General features: G+C 32.8%; 1 protein-coding gene across 1 annotated transcript; it reads left to right on the top strand.

Moving 5' to 3' along the window:
- The first annotated feature begins 1,228 nt into the window (after positions 1-1,228).
- Positions 1,229-18,316, top strand: LOC132744753 (rho-related GTP-binding protein RhoE-like). The gene is made up of 4 exons (XM_060733536.1): positions 1,229-1,416; positions 15,535-15,644; positions 16,516-16,647; positions 17,335-18,316. Exons 1-4 carry the CDS (start codon positions 1,239-1,241, stop codon positions 17,578-17,580), a joined length of 666 nt encoding a protein of 221 aa, XP_060589519.1. The 5' UTR covers positions 1,229-1,238; the 3' UTR covers positions 17,581-18,316.
- The last annotated feature ends 5,377 nt before the right edge of the window (positions 18,317-23,693 follow it).

Here is a 23,693-nt window from a genome sequence, read left to right as displayed (position 1 = left end):
TAAGAAGTCACGTTTTACAATATTCATGTTGACAAATGACCACAGGATGCGGATAATTTGACCCAAATAAATATAAGCGATTTCTAGCCATCACGTTGATTCTAAAAGCGCACGCACGCACGCACGCACACACGCACACACACCTGAGTGTACGCCACGATGTTTACTTATTCTTAAGCATCAATCTTCACAACATATCTTATCTTCAGCTAATTAATATCAGAAATTTGGTATGATCAATTATGAATAATTGAAGTCTTGATAATTAACGTTAGCACTCGGTTTCCCCTTCCTTCTTGTTTCTTTATAATTATAAGTAGTTCACTCTATAGTCATTACAGCTTATAAGTGTTGCATGGTGCGGGGTTCTGTAAATCTGTTATTTATCTGACTTAGTAACTTATTAATTTGTTTGGGTTACCTTGCCCAAAAATAAAGGATAAATAAGATAACGAGTAACTTAAAATAACAAGATGAGTTAAAACTCTAAACAATTAGGCGCTAACCAGGTACTGTGGTTGCTTTGATGAATCTGGCGCGGGAAACAGGTGCACGGACATCAGACGCCGTACAGGCTCTTTTCTCAACACACAAGGCTATCAAGTGCAAAAGAATCAGTATAAATTTTGAATCACTATCTTTTTAATGACTATTATGTTTACGTCATTCGGATGTGTTTTGTCTTTTATCCCTGTACATTGTCCATCCTAATAGTCACTGGTCACAGAAAAAAAATCAGGTTACATAATAAAATCTAGTTATCTGTCATATATCCTATTTGGGTATTGAAGGTATAATAAACGCCGAAATTCAACTATATTGGCTCTAAGTCAAATATTGTTCAATGTTTTGAAGTTTATTATTTCGAAAAGACTAAAATCATTCATAGTAACTATTACCGAAATATGAAGAAAAGACAATTACAAGATAAATCAAAACGAACATTTGTAACAACAACAACAACAACAACAACAGCACCAGCAGCACCAGCAACAACAACAATAACAATTTGACAAACAAAGACAATCACCACCACAAAAAATAAAATAAAAATACAACGACGAAACATCAGCAAAAAAGCTAAGAAAATCAACAAAAATACATAAATAACAATGAACTTCGGGGAAAGATATAAAGAAATAAAAAAGGGGAAACGAGCAAATATGTTAGAAAACAACAAAAAATGAGATATGCGTATCTACAAAAACATTTCATAACCAACTTTATCTTGAACGGAAATGCCAAAAATTTATAACTCATCCGTTGCCGTTAAATCCCCAATTTCAGTACTTGAAGTTAATTCACGTTATTTCTTGTATTTTCAGGATTATACCCCCACTGGGTTCGATACCTATACAAGCACGTATGAAGCTACAGACACGTATACAATAAAATTGTCATTATGGGATACCTCAGGTTCGTACTTAAAACATACTTTGACAACATATGAGCCGTGTCATGACAAAACCAACATAATGGGTTTGCGACTTTCATGGATCCAGACCAGCCTGCGCATCCGCGCAGTCTGATCAGGATCAATGCTGTTCCCTCTCAGTTTCTCTTCTTGTTATAGGGTCTGTAAGCGAACAGCATGGATCCTGATCAGACTGCGCGGATGCGCAGGCTGGTCTGGATCCATGCTGGTCGCAAAAGCACTATGTTGGTTTTGTCATGACACGGCACATATACTTTTTTCACATATTTGTGTGCTTGAAAATTTCTTTGCTTGTTCTTAGTTTATTTCAGAACCCAATTTGCAAACACATGACAATATGAACTATAACTTATATACATATAAAGAATAAAGACATATTGTATAAACATGTAAACCTTATTGGCGACTCTGTCATAAAAGAAAACAGTGGCCATTATCAAATTTTGAATAGTACATTATCTTAACGAATGAAGAAAACACGTATTTTATCAAAACATGATCAATGATTTTCGAGAAATGCTTTTTCCAAAGTTTATATGATTATTTCAGTAATAAACAGTGTCTGCATTAGTTAAATGTGTTATTGTATGTGTATTGGAATGTTTACCTATATTTTAATACATCACTTATTGTTATTGCTATATTTCTTTCCTAATATCTTTTGGTTGTGGGAGAATTGTTTTCATGCAATGTGTAAACATAAAATCTTTGTATTTCCCTTTATATATATTGGCAAGCTTTAAAATAAAAATTAGAAAGTATAATTTTGAAATCGTAAAATTCGGTCAAACTATCAATTTTAACATTTGCAAACACTTAAACTTATAAAAACAGATTTTTAGGTTTTGTAACTCATTGATTTTACTTCTTGTATGCGAATACAGATGTTTAAAACATTAAAATGCATTCCAAACTGATTTCATACCGTCTTAAGTTTAAATGGATCCGCCTGTAGCATTTCATGAATTCGAGTATCTTGTGCATTTTTTACAAACAATTTCGAACAAAACTGGTGCTTGACGATGTAACACAACTGCTGTTGTCCTAATGTCAGGCAAATTTGTCCATACTAAATTTCTAGTATGTCGTTTTACTTTAACATCCATTTCTTACAGATAAAAGTTAAACAAAGATCGCAATATCGCTTATGCGCGCAGGTAACGCGATCAACCAGTTCTATAACATGATTATTTTATTAACCGTTGAATTAAAAATTGCTTCCTGCAAATGTGTCTCCGTTTGTAGAGTATACACTAACATAATGGTCCGTTCGTAGAGTGTACACTTACATAATGGTCCGTTCGTTGAGAATATACTAACATAATGGTCCGTTCGTAGAGTGTACACTAACATAATGGTCCGTTCGTAGAGTGTATATTAGCATAATGGTCCGTTTGTAGAGTGTATATTGGCAAAATGGTTCGTTCGTAGAGTGTATACTAACATAATGGTCCGTTCCTAGTGTGTATACTAACATAATGGTTCGTTCGTAGAGTGTATACTAGCATAGTGGTCCGTTCGCATAGTGTATACTAACATAATGGTCCGTTCCTAGAATGTATATTAGCATAATGGTCCGTTTGTAGAGTGTATACTAACATAATGGTCCGTTCGTAGAGTGTTCTAACATTATGGTCCGTTCGTAGAGTGTATACTAACATAATGGTCCGTTCGTAAAGTGTACACTAACATATTGGTCTGTTTGTAGAGTGTACAATAACATAATGGTCCGTTCGTAAAGTGTACACTTACATAATGGTCCGTTCGTAGAATCTCCACTAACATCATGGTCCGTTCCGTTTGTAGTGTGTATACTAGCATAATGGTTCGTTCGTAGAGTGAACTCTAACATAATGGTCCGTTCGTACACTTACAGATTGGTCTGTTCGTAGAGTGTACAATAACATAATGATCCATTCGTAGAGTGTATACTAGCATAATGGTCCGTTCGTAGAGTGTGCACTAACATAATGGTCCCTTCGTAAAGTGTACACTAACATAATGGTCCGTTCGTAGAATCTCCACTAACATCATGGTACGTTAGTAGTGTGTACACTCACATAATGGTCCGTTCGTAGAGTACATACTAACATAATTGTTTGTTCGTAAAGTGTACACTAACATAATGGTCCGTTCGTAGAGAGTGTTCTATAAACATAATGGTTCGTTCGTAGAGTACATACTAACATAATTGTTCGTTCGTAAAGTGTACACTAACATAATGGTTCGTTCGTAGAGTACGTACTGACATAATTGTTTGTTCGTAAAGAGTACACTAACATAATGGTTCGTTCTTAGAGTACATACTAACATAATTGTTCGTTTGTAAAGTGTACACTAACATAACGTTCCGTCCGTAAAGTGTACACCAACATAATGATCCGTTCTTCGAGTGTACATTTACATAATGATCCGTCATATAGTGTATACGAACATAATGGTCCGTTCGTAGTGTATACAAAAGACGTTAGTCACAAGACGTTATGCCCCGGTCACATATTCACGGATAATGCCACGGAAGAGCTACGGTCTAATCGTTCACGGATTACTACGGAAATGTGAAATTTCGTAGTCCACTACGGTTCCAGTACGGACACACAACGGTATGAGTACGGAGTCCGACGGATTTACCACCAAAAGCCCCCGGAGAGACACGGATTGTTACGGACCGACACGGTTTGATACGGAGCGACACGAATCAGGACGGACGCACTACGGATACATTACGGTCTGCTACGGTATAAGCACGGGTTAGTACGAATAAGTACGGTCTGATACGGAGAAGAACGTATTGATACGGAGAATAACGAATTGCCACGGATCTATACGTACCTAATACAACCGTCCACAACCTCTTGCTTGCTCATTTTCAAAATGCCTTAAAAGAAAAGAACACCTTGAAAACGAATTGCAGAGTTCAATAATTTTGGCGGAGAGGACTTGGCCTAATCGCCTCCGACCCCGAGACACATCAGGTCCGATTAAAGTGTATTTCTTGAAGGACGCTGGATCCTCAACAAGTTCGGCCATGAGAGCCTCATACTAAACTTGAAGCGGTCTTCGTAAAAGCCCATCTCTAGTCCACCATCTCGTCTGTCTTCTCTTACCAGATTAGATATGGACTAGTAATCATTAATGAAATATGTTGATCAATGCTACGCTTCTCTTTTACTTTTTAGATTTGCTGTTCATCTTACAATTACGTACATTAATTATCGTGATGTTTATGTTTTGAAAATATGTAAAAAGCTTGTTAATTAATCTTATTATCACTCAAGGGCCAGCCTCCGAGGCTTATGAGACACTTTGTTTCATGTACATATTTACTCCAATTTCACGATCCAATGTTTGTAAAATATTTAACATTAAATGTTATTATATTACTTATGAATTGTAGTACGATATTAATATAAATTTACTTCTATGTATGTCATCAAGCAGCTCGACCACTGCCTACGCATTCTGAGCCATTTCAGTATAAAGTTGCAGCCAGTAAATGGCAATTATCATTTATTAAATTTTTCTGCAAATATGTCTGTTTTTAACAAGAAAGTAGTATTTATACCCTTGAAAAAGTACATGATACTTAATTCATCCGTACTAAACAGTGGTGGACCGTACCATTCCGTACCGTTTCGTGTTGCAACGCAATAAACCGTATAAAACCGTGCTAATCCTTGCCTCTCCGTAGTACAACGTATTACGATCGTGGCTTTCCGTGACAATGCCGTAATAATCCGTATTAAAAACGTAGCTTATACGTAGGGTAACCGTACAAATACGTAGTTCTCCGTACAAAACCGTGGAAATCCTTGACAAGTTGGTGGACTACGAATCAGTACGGACTAGTACGGTTTTCGTACGGACCTGTACGTATCAGTACGGATTAATACGGACTAGTAGGGATACGCTACGGTTGATTTTTCCGTAGCAAATTTTTGCGCATGTTCAAAAATTGTCAAGGATCGCTACGGATATACAAGGACTACTACGATTGATTACGGTTACAATACGGAGAGCTACTGACCAGTACGGGTAGCTACGGACGATGCCGGAATTAATCCGTGGCTCTTCCGTGGGCGTATTCCGTGAATATGTGACCGGGGCATTAGTCTACAAGTTACTGTCAACTTGGTGTTGGAAGCACTTATCTAACATTGATAAAAAAATCAACAGAAATTAGATTCCCATGTACAATCAAATTGTAACTGTTTATTCCACAAACATGTAAGAAAATAAGATCATTAAATAATTTAATTATTTATTTAAACTCAATCATCTGCAATAAAGAAATAAAATATCATGAACGCGCTTTCATGTGCTATTTGTGAATGCAGGTTTAATAGTTTTTCCTTGTTTAATACTGAAAAGAATAAATAACCACAAAAAGAAAAAAGAACAAAAAAGAGATCCGATAACTGGAATATCTTCCTTGCCTTTAATTTTTTTTTCTATAAAATAAATACCGTACAGGAAATCATGCGGTTTGATGCCCTTATTATTCATTAATTTTATGAATACTATTTTCTCAGGAAAAAACATAAAAAACAAAACCAATTAAAAACCGAAAATATTTATTGGCATATATATCTAAGATTCTGAAATACACTGCAATTTATATTTCATGAAACTTCTCTTTTAAAGTCATCATTTATATAAACAAGAAATGCTGCGTACTTGTGTAATCTGATTAACTGCACTTCAAAACATTTATAACGAAATATGAAGTCTGCATAAAAACAAAGCAAAATATGATATGTTTAAATACTATAAATTTACTTCACAGATATAACGTAAATGAACAAATGAACACAAATGTCTTTTTAATTCTTTAATTTGTGGACTGTAGTGCACGATTTATTCTAAATTCATAGATTGATAACATGACAGTGTTTTATTTCCTCCTATTCATTGTTTTTCTACAACATTTTCTTTCTTCAAAATTTTATTTTCCAAAACTTCGATCTCAGATTGTAAAATGAATAAAAAAAAATAAATTGTCATGTTAACGGTAAATACTGATATACAAATGTATTTATATTTGATGTGTAAATCGATTATAACTGATCTCTTTATTCAAGAAAGGTGACAACAATTATAAATAAAACGTTTGCATAAGCTATTGTGTAACTAGTAGCAGAAATATACACGTAGACACTTGATTCATAATGGCCACTTGTCACAACTGTGGTTGGGAAATATTCTAGCACACCTTATATTTAGCTGACCCTTCTGGAACCGGAAGTGTGTACTTTTTGCCGCCAGTTTGAGCCAGGTCAGCCGGCACACCGCACACCCTTGTTGTCTGATTAGACTCTTTACTGCTGCACGGCTGACCAATTATAAAGTTTAATTTGGTATCTCTAAATATTTTGTAATGAACATTTACAAGAACGGAAAATGGACAGGACAATTTAAGAAATTCCGCAGGTAGATACATACAACTTAATTGACTGCCAAATTTTCTTCCAAAATGCTAACCATGGAAACGCAATTTCGAATACAACATTAATGTTTGCACATTAATCGTGAAATTTGCATAAATTTCACTCAACTGCCAGAAAATATGAATAAAACTTGAAACTTGAAGAAATGCAAATGTTAAGTGTTTAATAGTTTGCACTTTAAGACGATATTTGAAGAGAACATTAACCACAAAATAGACTTTGACTCATGCAACAGTATTTATACATTAAATTAATTCTATAATAGATAAACCACCTTTGGTATCAACAAATATCCTAAGAATAAAAAAAAAGGTTTAAAATGTTTTATCAAAACAGCTCTAAAATATTTTTTGCAAAAGATAAACTTTATGAATCACTGGAAGTATATTAACCTCGAAGTCATTATAATCTCGCCCTTTCGACATAACCACGGTAATAAACTGTTTAGCTCGAGCGGATATCCCCAACTCGGACGAGATTAAATACATCAACCAAGATCAGATTATCTCCCCAGCGGCACCTGTCAATCATAAACCTCGTATCTTTGTTTATATTTATTTTTTTAGTTTATTTTCGGAACCTTTTTATGATTTGAGATAAAAAAGAAGTAACAAATGTGAAATTTTATATAAATTTATGCTAAAATCATCACTTTTGTGAAACTAATATTGTTTGTCTTATTCAGGGAATCAAAATATAAACAAAGGGATAGGTTTTTAATGCAATTGAAAATGAAGTCTCATCCAAGTAGTTTTCTTGATGCACCGTTAAATTTTGAGACACTGACAGTGACATTCTTGTTCATTAAGACCCGGGAAAACAACGCTAGAAAACGCCTGCAATTTTAATGCACAGCAATTTAAATAGATTTACATTATAGACCAAAATTACTTTTATAGTATTATATTAATACGGGGAAGTCAAAGACCGGGCCCGCGAAGTGGGTCCTGGCTTTGGCTTGCCCGGCTATAGACTACACGTATATATTTTAAAGAAAATCAAATAAAAAACAATTAAAAAATATATAGAATTCTATACCTATCAATGAAATTTTCAGTGTCAGTTCCAGTCGGGCGCCGCCATTTACAATGTAACTCAATGATAAAGGGGGCAGGGGACATATTCGAATGATGGCCCCGGTCAAATTTTTTAATAACTCAGACATGGTGTTTTGAAGGTACTGATAACTTCTGATATTTCTCTGTCATTGTAATTCTTTCTTGTTTGTGTGTAGGAAATGAGAAGTATTTTTTGGTTTTTACCCGAAACTAAGCATTTTGGTAGCTTTAAATGTATTTCTGACTCTCCGAATGGAGGTGAAAAAGTTAAAAATCAAGCTTGGACAGTTGGCGCCAAACAAGTAAGAAATTTCAGATAAATTTTGTGAAAAATCTAAACGTATGACAGACACTTTATTGGTCATTTCTAAAAATGCCATAGCTTGCACTGCGTGTTACTGATATTTTTAAAGGAATCGGGCGGATTCTGGAGTATGTGCACCTTCATGAAGATTGCCCATATTGGTAAATTTTAGGTGTGATTTTGGCTGGGTGGGGGTAAATATAAATTGCTGTCAGTCATTTTTTGAAGGAGCAATGAATGCAAACTATTATTTTCTTCAATGTATGTCATATATAATTGAATAATACTGTGCAACTGGTTATCTGCCTGTGAAACAGATTTTGAAATATTTGGAATTGTGTTTCTGGTCACACTGAAATACAAAATTGTTCATTTTTAGGTCCCCTGCCCCCTTAATAGGCGGGGTATTCCGATAACGGAACAAATCTCAACTTTTCGGATAAATGATAATCGTCGAGTGTTCCGAGTGAAAACGGAAGCGGTGCATGTAATACCGAATGAAATCTTTAAAACGGAAAGAATGAAAGGATTTTTAACGACTTCCCCGTTCATAGGCTTTGCCTAATTTCATATTATTAAATTGTATTAAGTTTGAAGTTGTATATGTGATGTACGTTAATTTATAGTCGCCACTGTATCACCTCCCCTCAATAATTAGACAACTTACGTAAAACGTGTACAAGTTACGTACAACGTGAAATACCATTGTTTATTATATACATACGGAATGCTATGTTGAAGTAGCTTTATGAGGCTGTATTTTGCTACGAGCAGCGGTGGAAAATTGATATCTCGCGAGACCGAAGGTCGCGCGAGATATCAATTTTCCAACGTTGCGAGTAGAAAAATACATAGTCTCAGAAAGCTACTACAACAAAATTTTTTGGCACTTCCATATATGGTACCGTATTTGTCACTAAAATAATACGGAAATTTCTATCCGTTGAAGCGTATTTGCGTGTATTTAAGGGTATATATTTCATATTGGTATTTAGACTTCCATACAAAATACTATTTAATTATAACTGTACTAATATTTATAGTGAAGCAAGCAAAAGATGGCCGACGAAGTTTTTGTATTTAAGAACATATAATAGAGTACCAAATATAAAGAGCTTAATGGGTCTGAAAGAGAAAGACAGTTTCTTATGTTGTTCAACACAGTTCTACTTTGTTACAATTAGTGTTATGTTTAAGAAATTCAATATATATACAAAAACGCAATGCAAATAACTATGATTATTAAAATCTATTTTTGAGCAATAATTGTAGATAACTACAATCTATCAACGGGGAATCGTGTCGGTGGTGTTCAGTTTGTCATGCAGTAAAATCGATTTCTTTCCCTCCGGTGAAACCTGTTACATGATTTCATAATCAAAAACATTTGTCTGTAAAGTTATAAGAAAGAAACTTTCATTTTGGCAGAAGAGTGGTGATTTTATTAATCCACAAATGTTGTTTAATGAGAGATTAATTCTGTTTTGTAGATTATTCCTCTATTATGATTTACTTGTTGACGAAGTCTTTTTTTTTGCAGTTATGTTTGGTATTAACCAGTGAATGTTTTTCACCATACCCATAATCATGCGGTGAAGTGTGCATTCCTGTCACGTTAAAATACAGATTATTACAGAAATCTAGCAAATATGATTCTATCGAATTCCAATTTTAAGTGCAATGTACCTTTATAATATTGCAAGCTAACGTTGTAGTTTATCTAAACTATATACATGGCTGAAGCCAGTTAATGAACTTATTTCAAGGAAGTTGTTAAAGAGTCTTTACAGTTTTTTTGGCCGTATATAAACGGTTGTTAGCGGCTTGGTTATATAGGACCATATAATCCGTCAAAAATCTTTATAGATTACAGTATTAGGAGGCCTTATGTAAATTTAAACCACTTTTTGTACTTAAGTAAGATTGCATATTATGCAATTGCCCTGACTTCTATTATGTATACTTACGACTTGTAATACTGATTATAAATACACGTAATTTGAGAGAATTTATGACCAAGTGTACGCATAAAAGATCCGAGTGCTAAACGACACACTGATATTTATACACGACCATATACAGTTCAAAAGTATTTAACGTGCTCATAATATTGCTTTGTTTGATTAAAAAATGAACGAATTAAATGATTTACAATAACAATGTAAACGTACTGATTGAACTGTGAAAACCGACGTTATAAACGTGTAGTATATATGTATGAGGTTGAGAAAACCTATATATGAAATTTACAAAATCTTTTCGTGAAGAGACACTGGTCACAATTTGCACAAACTCACCACATCCGTTATTCTAAACAATGTTTATTTCATTAGTTACATAAATACATATATAAACAAATCACACTACGATTGAGACCATGACTTTTATAAATGATACAGCAAGACAGTAACAACATATTTATCAAATAATTACATCAATTTATACGTGACGTGATACTGTGAAATAGTTGCCCCATGCAGCATATGGCCATCGTTATCATTTACTTTGGTTTATTTATTTAGTTTCAGAAACATATTTTTTATCAAAAATTGTGCACTTAAATTTGTATAACTGTCAGAGAAATAAAACTCGGAATGTTCGGAAAGGCAGGTTCAGTGGTGGTATATAAATATATTTTAAACAATATAAACATAAATATATAAACATTGTAGAAACTCACCAAGATGGAACATTATGGATATAACTTTTATTACAAACTTTATTTTGATGTCAATGACAACGTGTGTTCATGCTATAATTATAAAACGTCTTCTAGTTGCAGGGTAACAGACACTAATATTTTTCTTTTTTTTTCGATGAATGAAAGTTTTTTAAATAAGAAATGAAATGAGTAAAACCGAAGCATGTTAATTTTGGAATAACATAAGAAGTCAATACTTAAAAAAATACAAGAAGACCTAAACCATTTTCAACCCAATATCAATATGAACATTTTAAAACATACACCAACATATAAAACACAGCATTTTAACTTTCCGACTTTTAACTCGAACATAGGTACAAAACAAGGTGACCCCACTTTTATTTTTCGTAAACGATATAATTATCGTAACATTTATTGTAACAATGACAGAATTTTGGCCATATATGACTTCAAATAATTTATGCTACGTTTATGCTTGTTTACTACGTTTTGTCAATGAAATTGTTTAATACGTTTTGTCAATGAAACTGTTAACTACACGTACGTTTTGCCAATGAAACTGTTTACTACGTTTTGCCAATGAAACTGTTTACTACGTTTTGTCAATGAAACTGTTTACTACGTTTTGTCAATGAAACTGTTAACTACGTTTTGCCAATGAAACTGTTTACTACGTTTTGCCAACAAAACTGTTTACTACGTTTTGCCAATGAAACTGTTTACTACGTTTTGCCAACGAAACTGTTTACTACGTTTTGCCAGTGAAACAGTTTACTACGTTTTGTCAATGAAACTGTTAACTACGTTTTGCCAATGAAACTGTTTACTACGGTTTGCCAATGAAACTGTTTACTACATTTTGTCAATGAAACTGTTTACTTATTTTTGCCAATGACAATGAAACTGTTTACCACGTTTTGTCAATGAAACTGTTTACTACGTTTTGTCAATGAAACTGCTTACTAATTTTTGCCAATGACAATGAAACTGTTTACCACGTTTTGTCAATGAAACTGTTTACAACGTTTTGTCAATGACAACAAAACTGTTTACTACGTTTTGTCAATGGCAACGAAACTGTTTACTACGTTTTGCCAATGCCAATGAAACTGTTAACTACGTTATTTCAATGAAACTGTTTTCTACTTTTTGCCAATGACAACGAAACTGTTTACTACGTTTTGTCAATAACAATGAAACTGTTTACTACTTTTTGCAAATGAAACTGTTTACTACGTTTTGTCAATGACAACGAAACTGTTTCCTACTTACTAAGTTTTGTCAATGACAATGAAACTGTTTACTACGTTTTGTCAATGAAATTGTTTACTACGGTTTGCCAATTAAACTGTTTACTACGCTTTGCCAAAGCCAATGAAACTGTTTAATAAGTTTTGTCAATGAAACTGATTACTACTTTTTACAAATGACAACGAAACTGTTTACTACGTTTTGTCAATAACAATGAAACTGTTTACTACTTTTTGCCAATGAAACTGTTTACTACGTTTTGTCAATGACAACGAAACTGTTTACTACGTTTTGTCAATGACAATGAAACTGTTTATTACGTTTTGTCAATGAAACTGTTTACTACGTTTTGTCAATGAAACTGTTTACTACGTTTTGCCAATGAAACTGTTTACTACGTTTTGCCAATTCCAATGAAACTGTTTACTACGTTTTGTCAATGAAACTGTTTACTACGTTTTGCCAATGAAACTGTTTACTACGTTTTGTCGATGAAACTGTTTACTACGTTTTGTCAATGAAACTGTTTACTACGTTTTGCCAATGAAACTGTTTTCTACGTTTTGCCAATGAAACTGTTTACTACGTTTTGCCAATGAAGCTGTTTACTACGTTTTGCCAATGAAACTGTTTACTTTCGTTTTGCCAATGAAACTGTTTACTACGTTTTGCCAATGAAACTGTTTACTACGTTTTGCCAATGAAACTGTTTACTACGTTTTGCCAATGAAACTGTTTACTACGTTTTGCCAATGAAACTGTTTACTACGTTTTGCCAATGAAACTGTTTACTACGTTTTGCCAATGAAACTGTTTACTACGTTTTGCCAATGAAACTGTTTACTACGTTTTGCCAATGAAACTGTTTACTACGTTTTGCCAATGAAACTGTTTACTACGTTTTGTCAATGAAACCATTTACTACGTTTTGTCAATGAAACTATTCAGTACGTTTTGCCAATGAAACAGTTTACTACGTTTTGCCAATGAAACTGTTTACTACGTTTTGCCAATGAAACTGTTTACTTCGTTTTGTCAATGAAACTGTTTACTACGTTTTGTCAATGAAACTGTTTACTACGTTTTGCCAATGAAACTGTAAACGACGTTTTGCCAATGAAACTGTGTACGACGTTTTGCCAATGAAACTGTTAATGCAATGCACCTGACGCATTACAGTCATTGTTAATGATTAAAATACTTATTGTCAAAAATGGATTATAGCGATGAAGTGTTTGAATATTATGGTTGTAAAACATAAATATTCTATTTTTAGAAAAATATACAACACGCTATAAGAAGATGCAGATAATGAGTTATCATATCATGCAACAGAAAAAACCCAGCTTATAAAATAATTTATATCTTGAACCAAATATAAATAGCTTTAGCAAGATAATAAATAAGTATTGGTATTATATGTAATCAAACAAAGAAATTTATATATTTACAAACAAATTTTGTATTCAAAGAATAATAATTCTAGCAGACTTTTACCATACAGCCTATATTAACAAGAATTTAAATGTGAAAATATTTAAGCGTTATAAATTTCAGACTCAAAGCTCCCAATCTGGAAAAAGGTAAAGGAATGTACAAACAATTACAAAGGAATTACAACGAAAAATAGAAAATGTCGGAATCGTTTATTAAATTTGGTTAAAAACAGATTAGTATGCCAAAAATATTACAATTTACGTGGAAAGTTTTTTTCAAACCATATCTTTTTGTAAATGGACTACAATGTAGAAGTTCGAAACACATACATGTTTATATCAAGAACAAACAACATGATAAATTGTTTAGCTTTCTCGCCAATGCTGGTAAAAGGGAGATAATCACAACAATAATTTGCTTAGTACATACAACGGTAATGTCATCTTAGAAAAATAATATTTGCCGTTTAATGGAAATATCTTTCAATTTTGATTCGTATGTGTAAGTAGCTTAATGCAATATTTTGTCAACTTAAAGTAACATACTTATAATTGTGTTATTTACAAATTCTTGTTATACTTGTCAAGAAAACCTCTCAGCTAACTAACTGTATGAGGAAAATAATATCTTATAAAACTTCACACAACATTACATTTAAACTGTATTACCATTAATTGTATAAATATTAATATATAAAAATATGTTTTATGTCGAATAGAATATGTCTTATGTTATCATATGATATGTTATAAATGATCATACTGTAATAAAAAATATATGCCATTTTACTTTTTAACATAAAGAGAACATAAAAAGAAAAACCTGGTTATATATCGATAATTTTGATAAATTATTTTAATGTGTATGAATTATAGAAATTCACCAAAAATATATACAAAAGCAGGTGACCATGTCTAACACTAAGCTATCGTTTCATAATGGACACATTTTATAGCAGTGATGACAAAAAAATGGTTAGAAAAAAACATGCAAAGGACATTTATAAACAAGACACGACATATTTGAATGAACAGAACATTATTTTACTGAAATCGTTTAAACAGGTATAAAAGTGAATTATATGCAAGAAATTAGGAGTATATGTCGATATATCGATGTATCGACGATATTTGTAATCCGATATCGATGTATCGTCAATATGCCTTGTTATGAATCAATGACAACCTTAACTAGAATCACTTGAAGTATTACCATCCATGTTCTAAAGATTGTGAATAACATTCAAGTTATCGTAATCGAACCCTGTGTACTTGAAAATGTATGAGAAAGATACTGTTTTTGAAACTGCTTGCACTATAGTAAGAAAATATCGAATACAGAAAGGAAAGGCAATTCTCTGAATGTACAATTGAACGCACCTCGTATGTCAATATAATGATTTGTAGATAATGTACTATAAACAAGTCGTATTAAAAATGTTGTTCTGTTCTGTTACGCTTATTAGAAAAATGTGTGACGACAGCTTTTTATGTGTAGGCGCCAGATGTTTTTTTTTCTCTTTCATTTAATTAAACTATATAGATTTTTTAAGAGATATTCGTACAAATGGGTTTGGATCAACATCTTAGGCACGCAACATCTTTTACGTGATAAGGAAAATGATTATATATACACGTATAGAATAAATATTGAATAATGAAATTGTCCATTATCTAGGATAGTAAGTTTCAGAAAAGAAAAATTGATGAAAAATAAGCTCACTGTACCTAATTTATTATTAATCTCGAATTCACCATTTTTATAAATAATTAGACTTGGTTCTTTTTATTCATAATTTGAAACATTGTACTAGTTCCGCAAAAGCACTTCCCTTCCATTAAAATGCCTTTCAGCTGATTTTATGAAAGTAGGGGTATTTATAAATGTTTAGATATTACTGTCTGTTTTATAAAATGTCATTGGTTTTTTTTCTTCAGGGAAAGATGAATACAGCCGGGTACGACCGTTGTCATACAACGATGCTGACATAATCTTATTGTGTTTTTCCGTCGGAGTTCCGGAATCTCTAGACAGAGTCGTTTCCAAGGTAATTTATTCCGTTACAAAAATGTACAGTATTGTTTATAAGGTCAATTTGATATAACTACGAACTCAAAATAAAAAAGTACTCTACAACTCTGTATCTTCAAAATAATTTGTAGACTAATGTATTTTAAGGAATTCAATCAATGTGCTATAACGTATTTTCAAAATGTTTCTTATTTAGTTTAACACACAAAAATGAACTAAAATCACTCATGAGAGATATAATAAACATAATTCTAAAAAAATAAAGCAATAATAAAAATGCAACATTTCCTATGCTCCCTAGCACCGGCTTAAGCACTTTTTCACCTACAACACTTATCATATCGGAATAAGTGATTCATGGAAAATATTACAACACAAACAACACAGAAGTACCGGGAAATTTTCTACAGCTGCTGGAAACTGTATTTTATCATGACTATTCATTCCTGAACACCTGACAAGTCCTTCGAGGAAATAAATAAATAAATAAATAAATAAATAAATAAATAAATAAATAAATAAATAAATAAATAAATTCATCTCTCATATGCATTTAATACGAATACATTAAATAGATAAGCAATAATTTATGATAAATCATTTAGTATCAGACAGGAAGAAATGAATAATGTTTATAACTGTTAATACCAATGCTAAATTTGTATGTATGTTTGTACTCGCTGTATCTAATGTATGTTGTATATATGTGCTTTTGTAATTAAATCTGTTCTGTTCTATACATTTCATACCTGAAGAACATAGACCAATGTCATTGTACTCCACTAAATGATTTTGATTCAAATAACAAACATGTTTTAATAACCATGCATTGTTATTCTCATCATGCAGTAACTAAAAATTAATTATTTGCGATTTCTCAATTTCAGTGGTACCCTGAAATCCGCGAGAATTGTCCAAATCAGCCAATCATATTGGTCGGTTGTCAAAAAGATCTCAGAGAAAACAAATCATCGGAGAAATTGAAGAAGAAAGATCCAAATGTTGTCTCATATGAACAGGTACATATTTAATGCTACTTTATAAAATGTTTGCTTCAAAAAGGCAATCTTTTGTGACGTTACAAAACTTCCTTTCGATTAAGCAAATGTTGAAAATGAGAACAATGTTATAACTCTGTTTGTTCGATATTTGTCATACACAGTGATGTAAAATATCCTTAGTAAAGTTAAGCTGCCAATTTTTAAAATACAGGAGGGAAAGTTAACTCAAAATTACAGCAATTGTACCCAACGTCAAAAACAAATTTCTACTTTTTATTGAAATTTGTGACGACTATTCTTATTTTATATCACGTGATTTTGCCTGTTTTGGATGATTAAACAAATGTTAGTTGCACACTTTGATACTAACATTTTACCCTCATGTCGATATCAGATAAGAACAGAATGATATAACAAACAGCAATGACATAATTGCGTTCAAAATGGACTTTTTGGAAATCACAGATCTGTATTGAATGCAAAATATATTGCATTCAGCATTGCAAAATTTTAAGATTAAATTAAATTTAAAGATAAGTCGCAGTGTTTTCTTATTATTGTTGTTATTGCAGGATAATGTACGATTTAGATATAGATATCAGATCCCTCCGAGGATCACGCAGACGTCAACATTTACTTTCTATGGCTGACATTACGAACATAAGTTTTAGTCCTGTGGGAAAAACATGCATTTTTTTATTACAGGGAGTCAAAACTGCAAAACTTATAGATGCCGTGATGTATTCAGAGGTTTCTGCAAAAACTTCACATAAGAGTGTGAAAGACGTTATTGAAGTGGCTGCCATGTCATCTGCTGGATGTAAACTAGAGAAGAAAAGTTCCACCTTCAGGCGCAGAAGAGCTTCCTTTCAGCGAAAACGTTTCAGTGAGATTGGAGACGCGAAAAAAGTGCTAAGGAACGAAGCCGCTAAAAGTTGTGCTATTATGTGATAAGTAAGGAATATTATGAATTAACATCAATGCTAGAAATAGTCCTTACTATCTTGTCTTTTAGCAACTAAGAAACATATAAATAATTGTTCTAAATATTTTACAAAAGGGAATTTCTAATAAATGATTTAAGATTGTCGCACAATGTATCTCCCTCAAAAGATAGAGCTATTTGGGTGTCATTTTTCTTGATTATTAAAAGTCAAAAGTTCTGTACAAACGTAGAAACAAATGTATTTTATGTGAGGAAAATATTAAACTATCTATATGCTGCTGCTTGAAAGTCGCAATACCACCTGAATGATGTCAGTTAGACTTAGAGCCAAACAAATCAAAAGAAAGTAATGATAGCGACAATATTCAAAAGGGTATCTGTAACTAAGCGAAAGTGAATTACTGGTTAGATACTTGCATCAAATCGTTTGCGCAGCAACCTTCTTAAATAAATCATGTTATCTGAAAAACATCTATACAAATTTTACTTACAAAAAAGACAAATGTGAATTCCAAAATATATGAAATAACGTCTCTAAATTTGATGTTTACAAAGTAAGTGTTGGATTTAAGAAATATTCACTGCAGCTTCTCTATTCTCTAGACTCGTTAAGGGGAAACATTAAACTATTAATAAGGCTGCAATTAAAGGGTAAAATTAACTTAAAACAAGAAGCGACAAGACAAATGCACATATTAAATTTGGTGTACATGTTTCATTCTGATATTTGTCATGTAACTATCGACCGTTTCATATAAAAACGATATGTAGACCTGCATTGTATTCATACCTTATCAAATAATGTAAGCGCAATGGTATAAATTAATTTACTTATAATTGTACACACTTTTTAATGACTTGTTGTTATTGTTCTTTATACTTGTTTTGTCTTTTCTTTAAACTGTATATACAATGTCACGTTTTATAAATAAAATTGAAATGAATAAACTATTCACTCTTTTGTGATCAAACCTAAATATTAAACCGTTATTTATACGGTACCCTCCATTGCTTACTTGTAGTTTTAATTATTACTCGAAGACATAATTGTCCCACACTCTTTGTGTCATATGAGAAAATTTTAACCTAGTTTCAAAATGAAATTGTCCGATCTACTCTGAGATAATTTTGTCTAAAAAGTTTTCACTTATATCTTAAAAAAGTGCATTAATTTAATAGTCGAGATCTGCTTTGAAATTCAGCTCTTACTTATCATATTGGATTGTAATTTACAACTTTTATTAAACTTTTGTCTGAAGTCGAGTATGAGAATTTTTTTTAAAAATTCCGAGTAATGTTGTTTTAAAAGGTACAGCACCGAAAACTATGGTTAGTCATATGTTATGAAGGTGATATCTTCTAGTGAACATTTTACTTACCTTTTCAATAGGGAATACAATGGTAGTTACAAAGAGCGGCGAACAAGTTGAAAATTTTATTTTTTAGTAAATATTTATATCAATCTACGGTGGCATAAAATATGATAAACAAATTCGACAAGGAAAGGCGGCGTTCAATGAACGCAGGCCTAACCCGACCCAGTAACAAGCGTCAGTGGCAAGGAGCCCAGGAGGACCCTAAACAGAAATAGGACAGGGCATAAGGCAGAGCACGGGCAGGCAAACCACTACATAAGAATAGATAATTAGTAACTGATAAGGAACTAAAAGAAAACAAATAAATGATTGAATATTAGGCCCATAAAGTCAAAAGGCACAGGGGAAGGGGACATGAGACCCGGGGAAGGGGGGGGGGGATAAATAAAATAAATAAAAACTAGGGGCAAAGGGGAAGATACTTACCGTAGACGAGAAACAACAAGAGACACAAAAGTGTCACCATAACAGTATAAAACAACATAGACATACATCTGAGGAACATAGAGGGGCGCCGCCTTGGAACGGTCAGCAGCATAAATACTGCTGGGGAGTTTAAACCGGTTAATGGTGCACCAAACCTCGCTCTTAGCCCCACCATGTTCCTATAAACAAGACAGTGTAAATAAAATGAATCCCCGCCAAGTGAAATTCTAACAGTTGTTATGGTTACAAAAGGTTAAATAAGTAAAACATCAAAATGATCATGTAGAAACATATATAAGTAAACCCAATGACCATAACAAAAGTGACATGTGTATGTTTTTATTTATCTCTTTATGTAATAAAGGTGACATGTGTATGTTTTTATTTATCTCGTGGCCACGAGATACTATGTCGTGGCCACGAGTTACTAAGTGGTGGCCACGATTTAGCTAAGAAGTGGCCACGAGATACTATGTCATGGCCAAGAGATAGCTAAGTTGTGGCCACGAGATCTAATGTCGTGGCCACGAGATACTATGTCGTGGCCACGAGTTACTAAGTCGTGGGAATGAGATAGCTAAGTCGTGGCCACGAGATAATTAACCAATCAGAATACACTATATATATATTATGAATTTTTTTAAACTTAACAACTTACTTTTACATCTTACTTTTACATGCAACATTAATCTTTAAAAATACTGAAGATATTCACTTTGAACTTGTCTTTGGGATCATATTAGAAAGTCACCTTCCAAGGCCCATCAGATATTATTTTGCTCTTTGTTGGGACAATTTTGTGATCGAATTAGTCAGTTTGTACGTACTACGGCCTGTTAACCTTGTTTATACTACAACATGAGAAGGAATAAGTCTTGGTTTATTTATTTGGAAGGGACATTGCCCATGGACAGTAGATGGCCTATAAGGTAAAATCCTTGTCTGATGAATACTGTAGAAGGGATACGCCATGGTTTATATAACCCAGACAGATCATTGCACCTGATCAGTAGATGACATCTAATAATTTCGAGGTCTTTGGGTAAAAAATCAGGGTCACAGTGACGCTAGATGTAAAATTATTAACCAGTCAATAAGTTGTATAAATGTCACTTTTACAGGCTGGTGAAGTAGGGGAATCCTTGTACTATAGCACATGTCTAGTTAATTAGGGAAATTCATATAAATGGTGTAATCTGATTGGTTATTTATCTCGTGGCCACCACTTAGCTATCTCGTGGCCACGACTTTGTAACTCGTGGCCACGACATAGTATCTCGTGGCCACGACTTAGCTATATCGTGGCCACGATTTAGTAACTCGTGGCCACGACTTAGTAACTCGTGGTCACGACATAGTATCTCGTGACCACGACTTAGCTATCTCGTAGCCACGACTTAGTAACTCGTGACCACGACTTAGTAACTCGTGGCCACGCCATAGTATCTCGTGGCCACGACTTAGCTATTTCGTGGCCACGACTTAGTAACTCGTGGCCAAGACTTGGTAACTCGTGGCCACGACATAGTATCTCGTGGCCACGACTAAGCTATCTCGTGGCCACGACTTAGTAACTCGTGGCCACGACATAGTATCTCGTGGCCACGAGACAAATAAAAACACACACACGTCACCTTTGTGCCACCGTATCAATTTGATTAAAATCAGCTCTAAATAACGCTCCGCTTTTAGACCTGACCGTGACCAAATAAAACGTCATTTCTCGAGACCTTTCTAACAGCCAATCATCGGCGAGCTTTCATAATTCTGACTATTATGTTTCTATTTTTAAACGCTGGAAAACGAATATAGGGAAGATAATCATCATGATTGCGAGATATTGCGCTGGAACGATTTACAGATACTTCATCCCTCATTGAAGAACTTTGATTAATATACTTCATCCCCCAACAAGGTCCATATCACAAAGATATTTTTTTAAATAGTAAATAAATTTATATTTAGACATAAATACAAAGCTATTAATTAGCTGTAATGATTGTTTCATTATGTAATAGTTGAATTAATTCACATTCTTATGAAAGATACAGATTAATGGTGAATAATTTAAATTAATTAATTAATTGATGGTGAATTATTAAATCAATTAATTAATTAATAAGTTAACTAATTAATCAATAAGAATAAGTATTGTTCCTACTATAGTATCAAAGTTCTTTGAACTAATATCGTTGTATTTAAAACATAGATCAACCATTATGTCAAAAACTAATTCATCCATTCATTCGTTGGTTGGTTCAGAAATACCTCTTAAATCCAATAAATTAATTAATTATGAGATAACTGTTGAATAAACAAACAACCAATCCCCATGCTTAATGTTAAACAAAAGTTACAACAAATAGTTAAAATAAACATATAAAAGATTTATTTGTTATTGAATTATTTAATTTAAGGCATGTTATGCCTCAGAAATCTGTATTTATCAAATTCTTTAGAAATGTGCAACATGTGTTTATAATGTTTTATTAATTGATTAAGAACATGTTAGATGTTTAACAGCTGAGAAAAGTAGGCTAAATGTGCAGTAATGTGCACTATTGTGTCGTAAAGGTTGCAAAATGTAAACAAATAAGTATTTCGACTTCCATACAAAATACTTATTCACCATCATTATACCAATTGCAAACAAAGCGAAAGATATTTCATATACAGTAAAAACCCTCAATTAAGACCACCATCGGGACTAGACCAAAGTGGTCTATATTGCGGGGTGGTTTTAATTCTGGATATTCTTATTATTGCTTACACACGTTATGACTAGGGCCTATTTTAGTCATTTTGTATGAACAAACAATAAGTATCTTAACCTGCAAATACAATATGAAAGTATGTTATAATGTTACATCTGATGGGAAGAAAACATATTTCTGAAGAAATTTTATATCAAATTTTCTTTGTTCTGATTTCAATAGTAATTATTGTATGATATACATAATTCACATTTCAGACATTATTTCGTCACAAAACATTAAACCACTATGGAATTAACATTCTCACCTTTTTTCGTTAAATATCCCATAAATAACAGTTTTTGACACCTTGTGTAATCAAGTGTCATGCCTAAGAGCAATCAAGCAGATAATAACAACATAACAAAACATTTTAGATCTAGGAAGGTGTTAATTTTAATATAAGTGGTCTCAATAGTGAGGTCAAATAAAGAACAAAATAATGAATTGGGACTGAATTTGGTGGTCTTAAAAGTGGAAAAGTGAGGTGGTCTTAATTCTGGATCATGTAACCATTGACATAAAGAACAGAAAAATCCGTTCTTTTAAAAACTGGTCTTTAAAGCGGGGTGGTCTTAAACCGAGATGGTCTTTAGTAGGGATTCTACTGTATAAGGCAAATGAGTTTTTTTTTATGAAACTGTAACAAGATAAAAAGGATAATGAGAAATAAAAATGAGAGCATTTCTGAGACATAATGGGCCTTAAATAAAAAAATATAAGATGAGGGGTTAAGTGTAATACTGATTTTGAGGGTTGACGTGTCTTAGGGGTAAAGTGTCTTTAAAATTTTAAGGGTGAAGTGTCTAGGTGTGAAATATCTGTTCCCACTGGAACAAACATGGCGTCGTCCATTTGCATAATTATCGGTTGTAAGTAAGTTTGAACTGGAACATGTTTTATGTTTTTCCCTACTTAAATGTAAATGTAAAGTGATATTACAATGGATGGCTAAAATTAGCAAACTCGGGAAATCCGAATCTGAATGAAGGCAAAACAAATAAGGTTGATTTCAGATCTACATGACTGTAAGAAATAAGTAGATCTGATTCTTTGTCAGATTGATATTTGTATGATACATTTCTGTAGCGCCTCTTTTTATCAGAATAAACTCTACAATCAGTTGCCAATTTTACGTTTCTTAAATCAAATCATATATATTGGGGTATATAACAATTATACGGATTATACATTGTTTTCCATATTTGACTTTTAGAACATGGCCTTTGACACCATGGTCGTATTCCTGTCGTACTATTTTCAGTTTTGCATTACTTCTGGTTTCATCTAATTAAATCTTGTAAAGAATTTTTTTCTCCTTGTTGTGTGTAAACCACTCTATTTGTTTCTTTATCAATTGTCATTGCTTGTTGAAAAGCAACACGTTTTGCTTGGTTTTACTGTATTTAATTTTTACACTTTTCGAAAATTACATACGGTTATTATGTTACTTACATTTGTACAATATGTTGAACTAGTTATACATTGAACTGAACACATGTGTGCTCTAACAAAACTACATACGGTTGTCTGTTTGTTAGAAACGAAGATATCACATGTTCA

The sequence above is a fragment of the Ruditapes philippinarum genome, unplaced genomic scaffold, assembly GCF_026571515.1.
Source record: "Ruditapes philippinarum isolate M1 unplaced genomic scaffold, ASM2657151v2 ctg2130_1_1_1_1, whole genome shotgun sequence".
In the NCBI taxonomy this organism is placed as follows: domain Eukaryota; kingdom Metazoa; phylum Mollusca; class Bivalvia; order Venerida; family Veneridae; genus Ruditapes; species Ruditapes philippinarum.
Note: the sequence above shows the minus strand (reverse complement) of the source record. Positions and strands in the feature narration are given on the sequence as shown.

Excerpts from the sequence above, each read along its gene's own strand:
- LOC132744753 (XM_060733536.1), top strand. The coding sequence starts at position 1,239 with ATGCCAAAAATTTATAACTCATCCGTTGCCGTTAAATCCCCAATTTCA. Across the intron at positions 15,645-16,515 it reads TAGACAGAGTCGTTTCCAAG|TGGTACCCTGAAATCCGCGA; the intron begins GTAATTTATTCC and ends TCTCAATTTCAG. Across the intron at positions 16,648-17,334 it reads ATGTTGTCTCATATGAACAG|GGAGTCAAAACTGCAAAACT; the intron begins GTACATATTTAA and ends TTTTTATTACAG.